At 46.4% G+C, this 22,221-nt stretch overlaps 1 protein-coding gene across 1 annotated transcript; it reads right to left on the bottom strand.

The window, feature by feature from the left end:
- Positions 1 to 3,052: 3,052 nt before the first annotated feature.
- On the bottom strand, positions 3,053 to 5,737 carry LOC123749392 (trichohyalin-like). The gene has a single exon (XM_045731478.2). The coding sequence runs from the start codon at positions 5,735 to 5,737 to the stop codon at positions 3,053 to 3,055; it is 2,685 nt and encodes an 894-aa protein (XP_045587434.2).
- Between the last annotated feature and the right edge of the window lie 16,484 nt (positions 5,738 to 22,221).

Genomic DNA, 22,221 nt, shown 5'->3' with positions numbered 1-22,221 from the left:
GTCCACAATTCACATGGTCGGAAACGGGGGGGGGGCTCCACCATTCACATGGTCGGAAACGGGGGGGGGTCCACCATTCACATGGTCGGAAACGGGGGGGTCCACCATTCACATGGTCGGAAATGGGGGGGTCCACCATTCACATGGTCGGAAACGGGGGGGGGGGTCCACCATTCACATGGTCGGAAACAGGGGGGGGGTCCACCATTCACATGGTCGGAAACGAGGGGGGGGGTCCACCATTCACATGGTCGGAAACGGGAGGGGGGGGGGGTCCACCATTCACATGGTCGGAAACGGGGGGGGGGGTCCACCATTCACATGGTCGGAAACGGGGGGGGACAGGGTCCACCATTCACATGGTCGGAAACGGGGGGGGGGGTCCACCATTCACATGGTCGGAAACGGGGGGGTCCACCATTCACATGGTCGGAAACGGGGGGAGTCCACCATTCACATGGTCGGAAACGGGGGGGGGGTCCACCATTCACATGGTCGGAAACGGGGGGGGGGGTCCACCATTCACATGGTCGGAAAGGGGGGGGGGTCCACCATTCACATGGTCGGAAACGGGGGGGGGGGGTGTCGACCATTCACATGGTCGGAAACGGGGGGGGTCCACCATTCACATGGTCGGAAACGGGGTGGGGGGGTCCACCATTCACATGGTCGGAAACGGGGGGGGTCCACCATTCACATGGTCGGAAACGGGGGGGGGTCCACCATTCACATGGTCGGAAACGGGGGGGGTCCACCATTCACATGGTCGGAAACGGGGGGGGGGGGGGTCCACCATTCACATGGTCGGAAACGGGGGGGGAGAGGGTCCACCATTCACATGGTCGGAAACGGGGGGGAGTCCACCATTCACATGGTCGGAAACGGGGGGAGTCCACCATTCACATGGTCGGAAACGGGGGGGTCCACCATTCACATGGTCGGAAACGTGGGGGGGTCCACCATTCACATGGTCGGAAAGGGGGGGGGGTCCACCATTCACATGGTCGGGAACGGGGGGGGGGTGTCGACCATTCACATGGTCGGAAACGGGGGGGGGGGTCCACCATTCAAATGGTCGGAAACGGGGTGGGGGGGGTCCACCATTCACATGGTCGGAAACGGGGGGGGGGTCCACCATTCACATGGTCGGAAACGGGGGGGGTCCACCATTCACATGGTCGGAAACGGGGGGGGAGAGGGTCCACCATTCACATGGTCGGAAACGGGGGGGGGGAGAGGGTCCACCATTCACATGGTCGGAAACGGGGGGGTCCACCATTCACACATGGTTGGAAACAGGATGGGGGGGTCCACCATTCACATGGTCGGAAACGGGGTGGGGGGTCCACCATTCACATGGTCGGAAACGGGGGGGGAGAGGGTCCACCATTCACATGGTCGGAAACGGGGGGGGGGGAGAGGGTCCACCATTCACATGGTCGGAAACGGGGGGGGGGGGGTCCACCATTCACATGGTTGGAATCGTGGGGGGGGGGGGGGGGTGTCCACCACTCACTTGGTTGGAAACGGGGGGGGGGAGGGTCCACCATTCACATGGTCGGAAACGGGGGGGGAGGTCCACCATTCACATGGTCGGAAACGGGGGGGAGGGTCCACCATTCACATTTTTGGAAACGGGGGGGGGGTCCACCATTCACATGGTCGGAAACGGGGGGAGGGTCCACCATTCACATGGTCGGAAACGGGGGGGGGTCCACCACTCTGGGGGGAGTTTCGGCGCCGCCACTCTGGGGGGGAGTTTCGGCGCCGCCACTCTGGGGGGAGTTTCGGCGCCGCCACTCTGGGGGGAGTTTCGGCGCCGCCACTCTGGGGGGAGTTTCGGCGCCGCCACTCTGGGGGGAGTGGCGGCGCCGCCACTCTGGGGGGTGTGGCGGCGCTGCCACTCTGGGGGGGGGGGAAGGAGTGGCGGCGCCGTCACTCTGGGGGGAGTGACGGCGTGGTCACTCCATAACTGTGCCGCCACTTCGGAGGGGGGGGGGGGGTAGTGGTGCGCCGTCACTCTGGGGGGAGTGGTGGCACCCCCACTCCCCCCAGAGTGGCAGCGCCACCACTCCCCCCCAGAGTGGCAGCGCCACCACTCCCCCCCCCCAGAGAGGCAGCGCCACCTCTCCCCCCCAGAGAGGCAGCGCCACCCCTGCCACCCAGAGCGGCAGCGCCACCTCTCCCCCCCAGAGAGGCAGTGCCACCACTCCCACCCAGAGCGGCAGCGCCACCACTCCCACCCAGAGCGGCAGCGCCACCACTCCCCCGCAAAGCGGCAGCGCCACCACTCCCACCCAGAGCGGCAGCGCCATCTCTCCCCCCCAGAGAGGCAGCGCCACCACTCCTACCCAGAGCGGCAGCGCCACCTCTCCCCCCCAGAGAGGCAGTGCCACCACTCCCACCCAGAGCGGCAGCGCCACCTCTCGCCCCTAGAGAGGCAGTGCCACCACTCCCACCCAGAGCGGCAGCGCCACCACTCCCACCCAGAGCGGCAGCGCCACCACTCCCACCCAGAGCGGCAGCGCCACCTCTCCCCCCCAGAGAGGCAGCGCCACCACACCCACCCAGAGTGGCAGCGCCACCACTCCCACCCAGAGCGGCAGCGCCACCTCTCCCCCGTAGAGAGGCAGCGCCACCACACCCACCCAGAGCGGCAGCGCCACCACACCCACCCAGAGCGGCAGCGCCACCACTCCCCCCCAGAGCGGCAGCGCCACCACTCCCACCCAGAGCGGCAGCGCCACCACTCCCACCCAGAGCGGCAGCGCCACCACTCCAACCCAGAGAGGCAGCGCCACCACTCCCACCCAGAGCGGCAGCGCCACCACTCCCACCCAGAGCGGCAGCGCCACCACTCCAACCCAGAGAGGCAGCGCCACCTCTCCCACCCAGAGCGGCAGCGCCACCACTCCCACCCAGAGCGGCAGCGCCACCACTCCAACCCAGAGAGGCAGCGCCACCTCTCCCACCCAGAGAGGCAGCGCCACCACACCCACCCAGAGCGGCAGCGCCACCACTCTATCACTAAAGTACTGTGTCAGAAATACCTTCACAGCCCATCAGTGTGATCCACATTTTTGTTGGATTTTGTGGCGTTCAGCTTCCGCTGTGGTCGTTCACGTTCTTGGATTGGACGGGAGCGATTGGGCTCCTTTTCCCACCAGGCGGTCATTGGGAATGCAGGAATGCAGGCGAATTTCACTCCACTCTCTTTCTCTACCATATTAATTGTTGTCATGCTCTCCTGTTGTTCTGTCTCCTGTTGCATCAGTTTCTGTTGCATCAGTTTCTGTTGCATCAGTTTCTGTTGCAGTCGCTTCTGTTGCAGTAACTTCTGTTGCAGTCGTTTCTGTTGTTCACGCTTCTGTCGCTCACGCTCCTGCTGTTCACGCTCCTGCTGTTCACGCTCCTGCTGTTCACGCTCCTGCTGTTCACGCTCCTGCTGTTCACGCTTCTGTTGTTCACGCTTCTGTTGTTCACGCTTCTGTTGTTCACGTTTCTGTTGTTCACGCTTCTGTCGCTCACGCTCCTGCTGTTCTCGCTTCTGCTCTTCTCGCTTCTGTTGTTCCTGCTTCTGTTGTTCTTTCTTCTTTTGCAACGCTTCCTGTTCCGCACTGTTGTGCATGCGATTGGGCTCCTTTTCCCACCAGGCGGTCATTGGGAATGCAGGAATGCAAGCGAAACTCACTCCACTCTCTTTCTCTACCATATTGATTATTTTCATGCTATCCTGTTGTAATGTCTCCTGTTGCATCAGTTTCTGTTGCATCAGTTTCTGTTGCAGTCGCTTCTGTTGCAGTCGTTTCTGTTGTTCACGCTTCTGTCGCTCACGCTCCTGCTGTTCTCGCCTCTCCTGTTCTCGCTTCTGTTGTTCCTGCTTCTGTTGTTCTTTCTTCTTTTGCAACGCTTCCTGTTCCGCACTGTTGTGCAGGCGATTGGGCTCCTTTTCCCACCAGGCGGTCATTGGGAATGCAGGAATGCAAGCGAAACTCACTCCACTCTCTTTCTCTACCATATTGATTATTTTCATGCTATCCTGTTGTCCTGTCTCCTGTTGCATCAGTTTCTGTTGCATCAGTTTCTGTTGCAGTCGCTTCTGTTGCAGTCGCTTCTGTTGCAGTCGTTTCTGTTGTTCACGCTTCTGCTGCTCTCGCCTCTCCTGTTCTCGCTTCTGTTGTTCTTTCTTCTTTTGCAACGCTTCCTGTTCCGCACTGTTGTGCATGCGATTGGGCTCCTTTTCCCACCAGGCGGTCATTGTGAATGCAGGAATGCAAGCGAAACTCACTCCACTCTCTTTCTCTACCATATTGATTATTGTCATGCTATCCTGTTGTCCTGTCTCCTGTTGCATCAGTTTCTGTTGTAGTCGCTTCTGTTGCAGTCGTTTCTGTTGTAGTCGTTTCTGTTGTTCACCCTTCTGCTGCTCTCGCCTCTCCTGTTCTCGCTTCTGTTGTTCCTGCTTCTGTTGTTCCTGCTTCTGTTGTTCTTTCTTCTTTTGCAACGCTTCCTGTTCCGCACTGTTGTGCATGCGATTGGGCTCCTTTTCCCACCAGGCGGTCATTGGGAATGCAGGAATGCAAGCGAAACTCACTCCACTCTCTTTCTCTACCATATTGATTATTTTCATGCTATCCTGTTGTCCTGTCTCCTGTTGCATCAGTTTCTGTTGCATCAGTTTCTGTTGCATCAGTTTCTGTTGCAGTTCACGCTTCTGCTGCTCTCGCCTCTCTTGTTCTCGCTTCTGTTGTTCCTGCTTCTGTTGTTCTTTCTTCTTTTGCAACGATTCCTGTTCCGCACTGTTGTGCATGCGATTGGGCTCCTTTTCCCACCAGGCGGTCATTGTGAATGCAGGAATGCAAGCGAAACTCACTCCACTCTCTTTCTCTACCATATTGATTATTTTCATGCTATCCTGTTGTCCTGTCTCCTGTTGGATCAGTTTCTGTTGCAGTCGCTTCTGTTGCAGTCGCTTCTGTTGCAGTCGTTTCTGTTGTTCACGCTTCTGTCGCTCACGCTTCTGTCGCTCACGCTCCTGCTGCGCACGCTCCTGCTGCGCACGCTTCTGTTGTTCACGCTTATGCTGTTCTCGCCTCTCCTGTTCTCGCTTCTGTTGCTCTTGCTTTTCCCACCAGGGGCGCCCTGGGTCTTCTGAGTAGAGGTAAGGGGAACCTTGCCTATTGGGGATTTCTACCCAGAACTTGCAGTTGCCCATGGGTGCCCTTGGGGTTAGGTCATCTGGGGAGGATTTGCCTTCGGATGGGGAAGACTGGCCGTCTTTGTTTTGGGGAGTGATATCGTCCTGGTGAGTGGCGTCGTCCTTGGGAGTGATGCTATCTTGGGGAGTGTCGCTATCCTGGGGAGTGTCGCTATCGTGGGGGGTGATGCTATCCTGGGGAGTGATGCTATCTTGGGAGTCGTGGGTAATGGAACGGCCTGTTACTCTACCGTACCACTCAGAGTACCACTCAGAGCACCACTGTGTGAACCACTCCACATGCTCGTTCTTGTACCAGTCAGTGAGCCACTGCTTGTACCATTCCCTGTGCCACAGGATGTATCCAATCAGGGCACCTAATAGAATCGGCAGGAAACAGCCGAAGAAGATACTGGAACTAGGCCATATGCCGTTCCCTGAGTGACTGGGCCGTTCAGAGACGAACTTGCCTATCAACGGCAGGCGGCTGAGCCAGGAACGTCTGGAATCACTCACAAGAGAATACGGTCGTTGACGCATACGTTCAGGAATCAGGGGTCCAATGACTGGTTTGGAGGCCAACCAAGTCGTTAGGGCGTAGAACCCTCGTTCCGGAAGCTTGTTAGGTCGGATGAACGTGTTGTGGAGCCCTACGACGTGCAGCAGGAGGGCGTTCTCTAGGACAGCCCATACGATGATTAGCGACCAGTCGACCACTTGGCAGTCGATGCCCTGGTTGGTCACCTGACGCCTCAAATGCCGCAGCCGGATGAATGACCCGACGAAGGGCAACCAAGTCCAGCCGCTGTCCACGGGCACGGTCAGGTGATTGGGCACCAGGTGCCCTAGGATCGGCAGGCTGGCTAACCAAGTCCAAACCACGTGGCTGCCCCGCGTCGAGGCCATCTCGTCGGACTTGTCGCTCGTCTCCGCCGAGCGGTTGAATGCCCAGAACGGCCGTCTGGACCTGAGGTGCTGTGTGGCCGCCAAGGCCGCTTCGACTTTCTCCTGTTGCCGCAGTAGTCGGTGGTAGAAGGCGCTCCCGAGCTCCAGTGTCATCCACGCGGTGATCACGATTGATGTGGAAATTGCTGCTAGGATCACTTCGCTCATTATTCCTGAAACTGAAAAGTTTTTGATTTTTTTTACATTTCTGTTTGGCAGAAAATTTTCCTGCAACGTTCTCTGAGGAAAAGTCAGTTGTGAAGAGAGACACTGTTGTGGCTAACTGCTTTCTCCTGATGCCCCATGCCCCATGCCCATGCCCCATGACCCTATACCCATGCCCCATGCCCCATGCCCATGCCCCATGCCCTATACCCATGCCCCATGCGTCCCAACAGTATTGCAACCGTCACTACTCTCCTTTGCTTTCGGGATCAAAGGGTTCGGCGAGAACGGTTTGGGAATGAAGGACTTGGGAGAGGAGGAATGAATGAAGACCAGAGGGTTTGGCGAGCTGGGGAATGAAGGGGTAGATAGCTGAGTGGTCTATCCACTGTGGTTTCAGTTGACATTGGGCCCCAGCAGATCAGAGTTCGTCTCAGCAGATGACTGTTCGTCCCAGCAGATGACTGTTCGTCCCAGCAAATGACTGTTCGTCCCAGCAGATGACAGTTCGTCCCAGCAGATGACTGTTCGTCCCAGCAAATGACTGTTCGTCCCAGCAGATGACAGTTCGTCCCAGCAGATGACAGTCCGTCCCAGCAGATGACAGTTCGTCCCAGCAGATGACAGTTCGTCCCAGCAGATGATAGTTCCCTCCAGCAGATGCCAGTTCCCTCCAGCAGATGACAGTTCGTCCCAGCAGATGCCAGTTCCCTCCAGCAGATGACAGTTCGTCCCAGCAGATGACAGTTCGTCCCAGCAGATGACAGTTCGCTCCAGCAGATGACAGTTCGTCCCAGCAGATGACAGTTCGTCCCAGCAGATGACAGTTCGCTCCAGCAGATGACAGTTCGCTCCAGCAGATGACAGTTCGCTCCAGCAGATGACAGTTCGCTCCAGCAGATGACAGTTCGTCCCAGCAGATGACAGTTCGTCCCAGCAGATGACAGTTCGTCCCAGCAGATGACAGTTCGTCCCAGCAGATGACAGTTCGTCCCAGCAGATGACAGTTCGTCCCAGCAGATGACAGTTCGCCCCAGCAGATGACAGTTCGTCCCAGCAGATGACAGTCCGTCCCAGCAGATGCCAGTTCGTCCCAGCAGATGACAGTCCGTCCCAGCAGATGAGAGTCCGTCCCAGCAGATGACAGTCCGTCCCAACAGATGATAGTTCGTCCCAGCAGATGAGAGTCCGTCCCAGCAGATGAGAGTTGAGGGCCCATGCAGGGTCCTCAGCAAGCCTCCCAGCCTGCTGCAGGAGTAGCAGCACCAAGGTCCTCGTCCTCGTGGCCCTGGCGCCTTTCAACCCGCAGCTCCGGATAGATGGGGTTCGACAGCCATGGAAAGGCTATCTACGGGAAGGAAAAACCTGATCTCAAAACCTCCATTGCCTGGCAGCCATTCCCTCTTCTGAGACGGGGTTCAGGAGTCAACCTTGAGGAAGAATCCGGAGCTGGAGCATCTAAGGCTCGTTACTTTCAACCTCGTTCTGGCAGCTCCTGCGACGGCGCTGGAACGAAGCGTATTGGCGATTGCCTTTCCTTTAGACAATTTCAACGACGTGGAGAGGGGTAAACCTGCTGCATGGGTAGCAGCTTCCCTTACCACTCTCACCAATATCCTTGAATAATATTGCCACCTTCTCCTGCACTCATGCTCCATGGTTCAATCTCCAGCCCGTCCTCCTCCTCAGATTCTCCAACGTCAAGAAACTGATGTACTAAAGTGCCCTTATCTTAACCTACCAGAGGACCCAAAACAGAAAACGGGACAGTACGTCAATTTCGCGAGCCGCTTCTATTTTCTAGTACGACGATTTTTTTTGGCTTTAGGTAGACTATACGTCAAAATGCGACGTTCTATTAGGAGGACGGAATGCAGTATTGTCACATAATAACTGAAGGGTGGTTGAAATCTGGAGCTACTCAGGCGACAGACTCCACGTCTTAACTACCCATCTTAACTATCCCCAACTTAACTACCCCTATCTTCATCACTGTAACCATCCTGTTATGATGGTTACAGAGACTGTAACCATCTGTTATGACTGAAGTCTCGTATGACACTTTTCAGGCTTCAGGAGTCATTTTGTTTCACTCCATGTACCTATTAGGCGGAACACGTGGCTTTTGTTTACGAGTACTGGAGCACGTGGCTTTGTTTACGAGTACTGGAGCACGTGGTCTGTGTTTACGAGTACTGGAGCACGTGGCTTTTGTTTACGAGTACTGGAGCACGTGGTCTGTGTTTACGCGTACTGGAGCACGTGGTCTGTGTTTACGAGTACTGGAGCACGTGGCTTTGTTTACGAGTACTGGAGCACGTGGCTTTTGTTTACGAGTACTGGAGCACGTGGCTTTTGTTTACGAGTACTGGAGCACGTGGCTTTTGTTTAAGTAATTGGTAATTCAATTCCCTTTTGAGAAAGTTGTTCCAAGGAAGGAATTAAGATTTCTGTGGGTTTTTTCCGATTTGTCATTGACCTTCCCTGAAAAGTCACAGCGTAACGACCCCTGTTGTTATCTTGTTACAATAGGGGTGTTACAATAGTTAATGTGTTAATACAATAGGGGTATACAATAGTTATCTTGTTACAATAGGGGTGTTACAATAGTTAATACAATGTGTTAATACATGCCAATTCAGTAATTGGCATTTTTCTGTATTAAAAGTCGTAATTTCAAACTGCGAATACGTTCAGAAAGCCAGAATTTGGCTCCAAAATATGTTTCAAGAGTCGAATTTGGAATGTTTGTGATATTTTTAAAACTGCAGGGAGGGTTTGGGCAAAATGTGACTAGTCGCCGCTTTCAGTATTTGGCATATTGTCGGTATAAAAAGTCGTAATATCAAGCTGCGAATACGTGCAAAGAGCCAGAATTTTGCTACAAAATATGGTTCAAGCGTCGAATTTGGGATGTTTGTGATATTTTTAAAACTGCAGGGAGGGTTTTGGCAAAATGTGACCCATCACTGATCCCAGTAATTTGTATATATTCGGTATAAAAAAACGTAATTTCAAATTGCGAATACGTGCAGAGAGCCAGAGTTTGGTTCAAAAATATGGCTCAAGAGTCGAATTTGGGATGATTGAGATATTTTCAAAACTGCAGGGTGAATTTGGGCAAACTGTGACCCATCGCCGCTTTAAATAATTGGCATACTTTCGGTATAAAATTCATAATTTCAAACTGCGAAAACGAACCGAGAGCTAGAATTTGGTTCCAAAATATGGCTCAAGCGTCGAATTTGGGACGTTTGGGATATTTTGAAAACTGCAGAAAGGGCTTGGGCAAAATGTGATCCATCGCCGCTTTCAGTAACTGGCATATTTTCGGTATAAAAAGTCGGAATTTCATACTGCGAATACGTGCAGAGAGTCAGAATTTGGCTCCAAAATATGGTTCAAGGGTCGAATTTGGGATGTTTGTCATATTTTTAAAACTGCAGGGAGGGTTTGGGCAAAATGTGACCCATCGCTGATCCCAGTAATTGGTATATATTCGGTATAAAAATTCGTAATTTCAAACTGCGAATACGTGCAGAGAGCCAGAGTTTGGTTCCAAAATATGGCTCAAGAGTCGAATTTGGGATGTTTGAGATATTTTCAAAACTGCAGGGTGAATTTGGGCAAACTGTGACCTACCGCCGCACTAAGTAATTGGCATATTTTCGGTATAAAATTCTTAATTTCCAACTGCGATAACGTGCCGAGAGCCAGAATTTGGCTCCTAAATATGGATCAAGCGTCGAATTTGGGACGTTTGGGATATTTTGAAAACTGTAGAGAGGTCTTGGCCAAAATGTGATCCATCGCCGCTTTCAGTAACTGGCATATTTTCGGTATAAAAAGTCGTAATTTCATACTGCGAATACGTGCAGAGAGCCAGAAATTGGCTCCAAAATATTGCTCAATAGTCGAATTTGGGATGTTTGGGATATTTTGAAAACTGCAGGGAGGATTTGTGCAAAATGTGACTCATCGGCGCGTTCAGTAACTGGAATATTTTCGGTATAAAAAGTCGTAATTTCAAACTGCGATTACGTGCAGAAAGCCAGAATTTGGCCCCAAAATAAGGCTCAAGCGTCAAATTTGGGATGTTTTGTAAAATTTCAAAACTGCAAGGTGGGTTTAGGCAAACTGTGACCCATCGCCGCTCTCAGTAATTGGCATATTTTCGGTATAAAATTCGTAATTTCAAACTGCGAATACATGCAGAGAGCCAGAATTTGGTTCCTTAATCTGGCCCAAGCATCGAATTTGGGATTTTTGGGATATTTGGAAAACTGCTGGGAGGGTTTGGGCAAAATGTGATCCATCGCCGCTTTCAGTAATTGGCATTTTTTCTGTATAAAAAGTCGTAATTTCAAACTGCGAATACGTGCAGAGTGCCAGAATTTGGCTCCAAAATATGGTTCAAAAGTCGAATTTGGGGTGTTTGTGATATTTTTAAAACTGCAAGGAGGGTTTGAGCAAAATGTGACCCATCGCTGATCCCAGTAATTGGCATATATTCGGTAAAAAAAAAGTCATAGTTTGAAACTGCGAATACGTGCTGAGAGCGAGAGTTTTGCACCAAAATATTGCTCAAGCGTCAAATTTGGGATGTTTTGGATATTTTGAAAAAAGCAGGGAGGGTTTGGGCAAAATGTGACTCATCGGCGCGTTCAGTAATTGGCATATTTTGGTATAAAAATTCGTAATTTCAAACTGCGAATACGTGCAGAGAGACAGGATTTGGCGCCAAAATATGGCTCAAGAGTCGAATTTGGGACGTTTGGGAAATTTGGAAAACTGCAGTGAGGTCTTGGGCAAAATGTGATCCATCGCTGCTTTCAGTAACTGGCATATTATCGGTATAAAAAGTCGTAATTTCATACTGCGAATACGTGCAGAGAGTCAGAATTTGGCTCCAAAATATGGTTCAAGGGTCGAATTTGGGATGTTTGGCATATTTTGAAAACTGCAGCGAGGGTTTGGGCAAAATGTGATCCATCGCCGCTTTCAGTAATTGGCATTTTTTCTGTATAAAAAGTCGTAATTTTAAACTGCGAATACGTGCAGAGAGCGAGAATTTGGCTCCAAAATATTGCTCAAGCGTCAAATTTGGGATGTTTGGGATATTTTGACAAATGCAGATTTGGGCAAAATGTGTCTCATCGCCGCTTTCAGTATATGGCATATTGTCGGTATAAAAAGTCGTAATTTCAAACTGCGAATACGTGCAAAGAGCCAGAATTTGGCTACAAAATATAGTTCAAGCGTCGAATTTGGGATGTTTGTGATATTTTTAATACTGCAAGGAGGGTTTGAGCAAAATGTGACCCATCGCTGATCCCAGTAATTGGCATATATATTCGGTATAAAAAGTCGTAATTTCAAACTGCGAATACGTGCAGAGAGCCAGAGTTTGGTTCCAAAATATGGCTCAAGAGTCGAATTTGGGATGTTTGAGATATTTTCAAAACTGCAGGGTGAATTTGGGCAAACAGTGACCTATCGCCGCTCTCAGTAAATGGCATATTTTCGGTATAAAATTCTTAATTTCAAACTGCGATAACGTGCCGAGAGCCAGAATTTGGCTCCTAAATATGGATCAAGCGTCGAATTTGGGACGTTTGGGATATTTTGAAAACTGCAGAGAGGTCTTGGGCAAAATGTGATCCATCGCCGCTTTTAGTAACTGGCATATTTTCGGTATAAAAAGTCGTAATTTCATACTGCGAATACGTGCAGAGAGCCAGAAATTGGCTCCAAAATATTGCTCAATAGTCGAATTTGGGATGTTTGGGATATTTTGAAAACTGCAGGGAGGGTTTGGGCAAAATGTGACTAATCGGGGCGTTAAGTAATTGGCATATTTTGGTATAAAAAGTCGTAATTTCAAACTGTAAATACGTGCAAAGAGCCAGAATTTGGCTACAAAATATGGTTCAAGCGTCGAATTTGGGATGTTTGTGATATTTTCAAAACTGCATGGAGGGTTTGGGCAAAATGTGACACATCGCTGATCCCAGGAATTTGCATATATTCGGTAAAAAAAATCGTAATTTCAAAATGCGAATACATGCAGAGAGCAAGAATTTGGTTCCTTAATATGACCCAAGCGTCGAATTTGGGATGTTTGGGATATTTTAAAAACTGCAGCGAGGGTTTGGGCAAAATGTGATCCATCGCTGCTTTCACTAATTGGCATTTTTTCTGTATAAAAAGTCCTAATTTCAAACGGCGAATACGTGCAGAGAGCCAGAATTTGGCTTCAAAATATGGTTCAAGAATCGAAATTGGGATGATTGTGATATTTTTAAAAGTGCAGGGAGGGTTTGGGAAAAATGTGACCCATAGCTGATCCCAATAATTGGCATATATTCGGTAAAAAAAGTCACAATTTCAAACTGCGAATACGTGCTGACAGCGAGAATTTTGCTCCAAAATATTGCTCAAGCGTCAAATTTGGGATGTTTTGGATATTTTGAAAACTGCAGGGAGGGTTTGGGCAAAATGTGACTCATCGGCGCGTTCAGTAATTGGCATATTTTGGTATAAAAATTCGTAATTTCAAAATGCGAATACGTGCAGAGAGCCAGAAATTGGCTCCAAAATATGGCTCAAGCGTCGACTTTGGGATGTTTACGATATTTTCAAAACTGCAAGGTGGGTTTGGGCAAAATGTGACCCATCGCTGCTTTCAGTAATTGGTATTTTTTCTGTATAAAAAGTCGTAATATCAAACTGTGAATACGTGTAGAGAGCCAGAATTTGGCTCCAAAATATGGTTCAAGCGTCGAGTTTGAGATGTTTGTGATATTTTTAAAACTGCAGGGAGGATTTGGGTAAAATGTGACCCATCGCTGATCCCAGTAATTGGCATATATATATTCTGTATAAAAAGTCGTAATTTCAAACTGCGAATACGTGCAGAGAGCCAGAGTTTGGCTCCAAAATATGGCCCAAGAGTCGAATTTGGGATGTTTAAGATATTTTCAAAACTGCAGGGTTAATTTGGGCAAATTGTGACCCCTCGCCGCTCTCAGTAATTGGCATATTTTCGTTATAAAATTCGTAATTTCAAACTGCGAAAACGTGCCGAGAGCCAGAATTTGGCTCCAAAATATGGCTCAAGCGTCGAATTTGGGACGTTTGGGATATTTTAAAAATTGCAGGGAGGGCTTGGGCAAAATGTGATCCATCGCTGCATTCAGTAACTGGCATATTTTCGGTATAAAAAGTCGAAATTTGATACTGCGAATACGTGCAGAAAGCCAGAATTTGGCTCCAAGTTATGCCTCAAGGTTCGTATTTGGGATGTTTGGGATATTTTTAAAACTGCAGGGGGGTTTTTGGCAAAATGTGACCCATCGCTGTTTTCAGTATTTGGCATATTTTCGGTATAAAAAGTAGTAATTTCAAACTGCGAATACGTGCAGAGAGCCAGAATTTGGCTTCAAAATATGGTTCAAGTGTCGAATTTGGGATGTTTGGGATATTTTGAAAACTACAGGGAGGACTTGGGCAAAATGTGACTCATCGGCGCGCTCAGTAATTGGCATATTTTTGTATAAAAATTCGTAATTTCAAACTGGGAATACGTGCAGAGAGCCAGAACTTGGCTCCAAAATATTGCTCAAGCGTCAAATTTGGGATGTTTGGGATATTTTGAAAACTGCAGGGGGGGTTTGGGCAAAATGTGACTCATCGCCGCTTTCAGTAATTGGCATTTTTTCTGTATAAAAATTCATAATTTCAAACTGCGAATACGTTCAAAGAGCCAGAATTTGGCTACAAAATATGGTTCAAGCGTCGAATTTGGGATGTTTGTCATATTTTTAAAACTGCAGGGAGGGTTTGGGCAAAATGTGACCCATCGCTGATCCCAGTAATTGGTATATATTCGGTATAAAAATTCGTAATTTCAAACTGCGAATACGTGCAGAGAGCCAGAGTTTGGTTCCAAAATATGGCTCAAGAGTCGAATTTGGGATGTTTGAGATATTTTCAAAACTGCAGGGTGAATTTGGGCAAACTGTGACCTACCGCCGCACTAAGTAATTGGCATATTTTCGGTATAAAATTCTTAATTTCCAACTGCGATAACGTGCCGAGAGCCAGAATTTGGCTCCTAAATATGGATCAAGCGTCGAATTTGGGACGTTTGGGATATTTTGAAAACTGCAGAGAGGTCTTGGCCAAAATGTGATCCATCGCCGCTTTCAGTAACTGGCATATTTTCGGTATAAAAAGTCGTAATTTCATACTGCGAATACGTGCAGAGAGCCAGAAATTGGCTCCAAAATATTGCTCAATAGTCGAATTTGGGATGTTTGGGATATTTTGAAAACTGCAGGGAGGATTTGTGCAAAATGTGACTCATCGGCGCGTTCAGTAACTGGAATATTTTCGGTATAAAAAGTCGTAATTTCAAACTGCGATTACGTGCAGAAAGCCAGAATTTGGCCCCAAAATAAGGCTCAAGCGTCAAATTTGGGATGTTTTGTAAAATTTCAAAACTGCAAGGTGGGTTTAGGCAAACTGTGACCCATCGCCTCTCTCAGTAATTGGCATATTTTCGGTATAAAATTCGTAATTTCAAACTGCGAATACATGCAGAGAGCCAGAATTTGGTTCCTTAATCTGGCCCAAGCATCGAATTTGGGATTTTTGGGATATTTGGAAAACTGCTGGGAGGGTTTGGGCAAAATGTGATCCATCGCCGCTTTCAGTAATTGGCATTTTTTCTGTATAAAAAGTCGTAATTTCAAACTGCGAATACGTGCAGAGTGCCAGAATTTGGCTCCAAAATATGGTTCAAAAGTCGAATTTGGGGTGTTTGTGATATTTTTAAAACTGCAAGGAGGGTTTGAGCAAAATGTGACCCATCGCTGATCCCAGTAATTGGCATATATTCGGTAAAAAAAAAGTCATAGTTTGAAACTGCGAATACGTGCTGAGAGCGAGAGTTTTGCACCAAAATATTGCTCAAGCGTCAAATTTGGGATGTTTTGGATATTTTGAAAAAAGCAGGGAGGGTTTGGGCAAAATGTGACTCATCGGCGCGTTCAGTAATTGGCATATTTTGGTATAAAAATTCGTAATTTCAAACTGCGAATACGTGCAGAGAGACAGGATTTGGCGCCAAAATATGGCTCAAGAGTCGAATTTGGGACGTTTGGGAAATTTGGAAAACTGCAGTGAGGTCTTGGGCAAAATGTGATCCATCGCTGCTTTCAGTAACTGGCATATTATCGGTATAAAAAGTCGTAATTTCATACTGCGAATACGTGCAGAGAGTCAGAATTTGGCTCCAAAATATGGTTCAAGGGTCGAATTTGGGATGTTTGGCATATTTTGAAAACTGCAGCGAGGGTTTGGGCAAAATGTGATCCATCGCCGTTTTCAGTAATTGGCATTTTTTCTGTATAAAAAGTCGTAATTTTAAACTGCGAATACGTGCAGAGAGCGAGAATTTGGCTCCAAAATATTGCTCAAGCGTCAAATTTGGGATGTTTGGGATATTTTGACAAATGCAGATTTGGGCAAAATGTGTCTCATCGCCGCTTTCAGTATATGGCATATTGTCGGTATAAAAAGTCGTAATTTCAAACTGCGAATAAGTGCAAAGAGCCAGAATTTGGCTACAAAATATAGTTCAAGCGTCGAATTTGGGATGTTTGTGATATTTTTAATACTGCAAGGAGGGTTTGAGCAAAATGTGACCCATCGCTGATCCCAGTAATTGGCATATATATTCGGTATAAAAAGTCGTAATTTCAAACTGCGAATACGTGCAGAGAGCCAGAGTTTGGTTCCAAAATATGGCTCAAGATTCGAATTTGGGATGTTTGAGATATTTTCAAAACTGCAGGGTGAATTTGGGCAAACTGTGACCTATCGCCGCTCTCAGTAAATGGCAAATTTTCGGTATAAAATTCTTAATTTCAAACTGCGATAACGTGCCGAGAGCCAGAATTTGGCTCCTAAATATGGATCAAGCGTCGAATTTGGGACGTTTGGGATATTTTGAAAACTGCAGAGAGGTCTTGGGCAAAATGTGATCCATCGCCGCTTTTAGTAACTGGCATATTTTCGGTATAAAAAGTCGTAATTTCATACTGCGAATACGTGCAGAGAGCCAGAAATTGGCTCCAAAATATTGCTCAATAGTCGAATTTGGGATGTTTGGGATATTTTGAAAACTGCAGGGAGGGTTTGGGCAAAATGTGACTAATCGGGGCGTTAAGTAATTGGCATATTTTGGTATAAAAAGTCGTAATTTCAAACTGTAAATACGTGCAAAGAGCCAGAATTTGGCTACAAAATATGGTTCAAGCGTCGAATTTGGGATGTTTGTGATATTTTCAAAACTGCATGGAGGGTTTGGGCAAAATGTGACACATCGCTGATCCCAGGAATTTGCATATATTCGGTAAAAAAAATCGTAATTTCAAAATGCGAATACATGCAGAGAGCAAGAATTTGGTTCCTTAATATGACCCAAGCGTCGAATTTGGGATGTTTGGGATATTTTAAAAACTGCAGCGAGGGTTTGGGCAAAATGTGATCCATCGCTGCTTTCACTAATTGGCATTTTTTCTGTATAAAAAGTCCTAATTTCAAACGGCGAATACGTGCAGAGAGCCAGAATTTGGCTTCAAAATATGGTTCAAGAGTCGAAATTGGGATGATTGTGATATTTTTAAAAGTGCAGGGAAGGTTTGGGAAAAATGTGACCCATAGCTGATCCCAATAATTGGCATATATTCGGTAAAAAAAGTCACAATTTCAAACTGCGAATACGTGCTGACAGCGAGAATTTTGCTCCAAAATATTGCTCAGGCGTCAAATTTGGGATGTTTTGGATATTTTGAAAACTGCAGGGAGGGTTTGGGCAAAATGTGACTCATCGGCGCGTTCAGTAATTGGCATATTTTGGTATAAAAATTCGTAATTTCAAACTGCGAATACGTGCAGAGAGCCAGAAATTGGCTCCAAAATATGGCTCAAGCGTCGACTTTGGGATGTTTACGATATTTTCAAAACTGCAAGGTGGGTTTGGGCAAAATGTGACCCATCGCCGCTTTCAGTAATTGGTATTTTTTCTGTATAAAAAGTCGTAATATCAAACTGTGAATACGTGTAGAGAGCCAGAATTTGGCTCCAAAATATGGTTCAAGCGTCGAGTTTGAGATGTTTGTGATATTTTTAAAACTGCAGGGAGGATTTGGGTAAAATGTGACCCATCGCTGATCCCAGTAATTGGCATATATATATTCTGTATAAAAAGTCGTAATTTCAAACTGCGAATACGTGCAGAGAGCCAGAGTTTGGCTCCAAAATATGGCCCAAGAGTCGAATTTGGGATGTTTAAGATATTTTCAAAACTGCAGGGTTAATTTGGGCAAATTGTGACCCCTCGCCGCTCTCAGTAATTGGCATATTTTCGTTATAAAATTCGCAATTTCAAACTGCGAAAACGTGCCGAGAGCCAGAATTTGGCTCCAAAATATGGCTCAAGCGTCGAATTTGGGACGTTTGGGATATTTTAAAAATTGCAGGGAGGGCTTGGGCAAAATGTGATCCATCGCTGCATTCAGTAACTGGCATATTTTCGGTATAAAAAGTCGAAATTTGATACTGCGAATACGTGCAGAAAGCCAGAATTTGGCTCCAAGTTATGCCTCAAGGTTCGTATTTGGGATGTTTGGGATATTTTTAAAACTGCAGGGGGGTTTTTGGCAAAATGTGACCCATCGCTGTTTTCAGTATTTGGCATATTTTCGGTATAAAAAGTAGTAATTTCAAACTGCGAATACGTGCAGAGAGCCAGAATTTGGCTTCAAAATATGGTTCAAGTGTCGAATTTGGGATGTTTGGGATATTTTGAAAACTACAGGGAGGACTTGGGCAAAATGTGACTCATCGGCGCGCTCAGTAATTGGCATATTTTTGTATAAAAATTCGTAATTTCAAATAGGGAATACGTGCAGAGAGCCAGAACTTGGCTCCAAAATATTGCTCAAGCGTCAAATTTGGGATGTTTGGGATATTTTGAAAACTGCAGGGGGGGTTTGGGCAAAATGTGACTCATCGCCGCTTTCAGTAATTGGCATTTTTTCTGTATAAAAATTCATAATTTCAAACTGCGAATACGTTCAAAGAGCCAGAATTTGGCTACAAAATATGGTTCAAGCGTCGAATTTGGGATGTTTGTGGTATTTTTAAAACTGCAGGGAGGGTTCGGGCAAAATGTGACCCATCGCTGATCCCAGTAATTGGCATATATTCGGTATAAAAAGTCGCAATTTCAAACTGCGAATACGTACAGAGAGCCAGAGTTTGGTTCCAAAATATGGCTCAGAAGTCGAATTTGGGATGTTTGAGATATTTTCAAAACTGCAGGGTGAATTTAGGCAAACTGTGACCCATCACCGTTCTCAGTAATTGGCATATTTTAGGTATAAAATTCGTAATTTCAACCTGCGAATACGTGCAAAGAGCCAGAGTTTGGCTACAAAATATGGTTCAAGCGTCGAATTTGAGATGTTTGTGATATTTTGAGAACTGCAGAGAGTGCTAGGGCAAAATGTGACCCATCGCTGATCCCAGTAATTGGCATAAATTCGGTATAAAAAGTCGTAATTTCAAACTGCGAATACATGCAGAGAGACAGAATTGGGCTCTAAAATATTGCTCAATAGTCGAATTTGGGATGTTTGGGATATTTTGAAAACTGCAGGGAGGGTTTGGGCAAAATGTGACTCGTCGGAGCGTTCAGTAATTGGCATATTTTCGGTATAAAATTCTTAATTTCAAACTGCGAAAACGTGCCGAGAGCCAGAATTTGCCTCCAAAATATGGCTCAAGCGTCGAATTTGGGACGTTTGGGATATTTTGAAAACTGCAAAGAGGGCTTGGGCAAAATATGATCCATCGCCGCTTTCAGTAACTGGCATATTTTCGGTATAAAAAGTCGTAATTTCATACTGCGAATACGTGCAGAGAGCCAGAAATTGGCTCCAAAATATTTTTCAAGGGTCGTATTTGGGATAATTTAGATATTTCGAAAACTGCAGATGGGTTTGGGCAAAATGTGACCCATCGCCGCTTTCAGTAATTGGTATATTTTCGGTATAAAAAGTCGTAATTTCAAACTGCGAATACGTGCAGAGAGCCAGAATTTGGCTCCAAAATATGGTTCAAGGGTCGAATTTGGAATGTTTGGGATATTTTGAAGACTGCAGAGAGGGTTTGGGCAAAATGTGATCCATCGCCTCTTTCAGTAATTGACATTTTTTCTGTCTAAAAAGTCGTAATATCAAACTGCGAATACGTGAAGAGAGCCAGAATTTGGCTCCAAAATATGGTTCAAGCGTCGAATTTGGGATGTTTGGGATATTTTGAAAACTGCAGGGAGGGATTGGGCAAAATCTGACTCATCGGCGCGTTCAGTAATTGGCATATTTTGGTATAAAAAGTCGTAATTTCAAACTGCGAATACGTGCAGAGAGCCAGAATGTGGCTCCAAAATATGGCTCAAGGTTCGAATTTGGGATGTTTGGGATATTTTGAAAACTACAAGGGGGGGTTTGGGCAAAATGTGACTCATCGCCGCTTTCAGTAATTTGTATATATTTGGTATAAAAAGTCGTAATTTCAAACTGCGAATACGTGCAGAGAGTCAGAATTTGGCTCCAAAATATGGTTCAAGGGTCGAATTTGGGATGTTTGGCATATTTTGAAAACTGCAGCGAGGGTTTGGGCAAAATGTGATCCATCGCCGCTTTCAGTAATTGGCATATTTTGGTATAAAAAGTCGTAATTTCAAACTGCGAATACGTGCAGAGAGCCAGAAATTGGCTCCAAAATATGGCTCAAGCGTCGAATTTGGGATGTTTACGATATTTTCAAAACTGCAAGGTGGGTTTGGGCAAACAGTGACCCATCGCTGCTCTCAGTAATTGGCAAATTCTCGGTATAAAATTCGTAATTTCAAACTGCGAATACATGTAGAGAGCCAGAATTTGGCTGCTAAATATAGCCCAAGCGTCGAATTTGGGATGTTTTATATATTTCGAAAACTGCAGAGGGGTTTGGGCAAAATGTGACCCATCGCCGCTTTCAGTAATTGGTATTTTTTCTGTATAAAAAGTCGTAATATCAAACTGTGAATACGTGTAGAGAGCCAGAATTTGGCTCCAAAATATGGTTCAAGCGTCGAGTTTGAGATGTTTGTGATTTTTTTAAAACTGCAGGGAGGATTTGGGCAAAATGTGACCCATCGCTGATCCCAGTAATTGGCATATATATATTCTGTATAAAAAGTCGTAATTTCAAACTGCGAATACGTGCAGAGAGCCAGAGTTTGGCTCCAAAATATGGCCCAAGAGTCGAATTTGGGATGTTTAAGATATTTTCAAAACTGCAGGGTTAATTTGGGCAAATTGTGACCCATCGCCGCTCTCAGTAATTGGCATATTTTCGTTATAAAATTCGTAATTTCAAACTGCGAAAACGTGCCGAGAGCCAGAATTTGGCTCCAAAATATGGCTCAAGCGTCAAATTTGGGATGTTTGGGATATTTTGAAAACTGCAGGGGGGGTTTGGGCAAAATGTGACTCATCGCCGCTTTCAGTAATTGGCATTTTTTCTGTATAAAAATTCATAATTTCAAACTGCGAATACGTTCAAAGAGCCAGAATTTGGCTACAAAATATGGTTCAAGCGTCGAATTTGGGAAGTTTGTGGTATTTTTAAAACTGCAGGGAGGGTTCGGGCAAAATGTGACCCATCGCTGATCCCAGTAATTGGCATATATTCGGTATAAAAAGTCGCAATTTCAAACTGCGAATACGTACAGAGAGCCAGAGTTTGGTTCCAAAATATGGCTCAGAAGTCAAATTTGGGATGTTTGAGATATTTTCAAAACTGCAGGGTGAATTTGGGCAAACTGTGACCCATCGCCGTTCTCAGTAATTGGCATATTTAAGGTATAAAATTCGTAATTTCAAACTGCGAATACGTGCAAAGAGCCAGAGTTTGGCTACAAAATATGGTTCAAGCGTCGAATTTGAGATGTTTGTGATATTTTGAGAACTGCAGAGAGTGCTAGGGCAAAATGTGACCCATCGCTGATCCCAGTAATTGGCATACATTCGGTATAAAAAGTCGTAATTTCAAACTGCGAATACATGCAGAGAGCCAGAATTTGGCTCTAAAATATTGCTCAATAGTCGAATTTGGGATGTTTGGGATATTTTGAAAACTGCAGGGAGGGTTTGGGCAAAATGTGACTCGTCGGAGCGTTCAGTAATTGGCATATTTTCGGTATAAAATTCTTAATTTCAAACTGCGAAAACGTGCCGAGAGCCAGAATTTGCCTCCAAAATATGGCTCAAGCGTCGAATTTGGGACGTTTGGGATATTTTGAAAACTGCAAAGAGGGCTTGGGCAAAATATGATCCATCGCCGCTTTCAGTAACTGGCATATTTTCGGTATAAAAAGTCGTAATTTCATACTGCGAATACGTGCAGAGAGCCAGAAATTGGCTCCAAAATAATTTTCAAGGGTCGTATTTGGGATAATTTAGATATTTCGAAAACTGCAGATGGGTTTGGGCAAAATGTGACCCATCGCCGCTTTCAGTAATTGGTATATTTTCGGTATAAAAAGTCGTAATTTCAAACTGCGAATACGTGCAGAGAGCCAGAATTTGGCTCCAAAATATGGTTCAAGCGTCGAATTTGGGATGTTTGGGATATTTTGAAAACTGCAGGGAGGGATTGGGCAAAATCTGACTCATCGGCGCGTTCAGTAATTGGCATATTTTGGTATAAAAAGTCGTAATTTCAAACTGCGAATACGTGCAGAGAGCCAGAATGTGGCTCCAAAATATGGCTCAAGGTTCGAATTTGGGATGTTT

The sequence above is a fragment of the Procambarus clarkii genome, chromosome 77, assembly GCF_040958095.1.
Source record: "Procambarus clarkii isolate CNS0578487 chromosome 77, FALCON_Pclarkii_2.0, whole genome shotgun sequence".
Lineage (NCBI taxonomy): Eukaryota > Metazoa > Arthropoda > Malacostraca > Decapoda > Cambaridae > Procambarus > Procambarus clarkii.
This window is presented reverse-complemented; position numbering and strand designations above follow the sequence as displayed.

Bases quoted from the DNA above. Each gene is read 5' to 3' on its own strand.
- LOC123749392 (XM_045731478.2), bottom strand. From the start codon at position 5,737: ATGCGTCAACGACCGTATTCTCTTGTGAGTGATTCCAGACGTTCCTGG.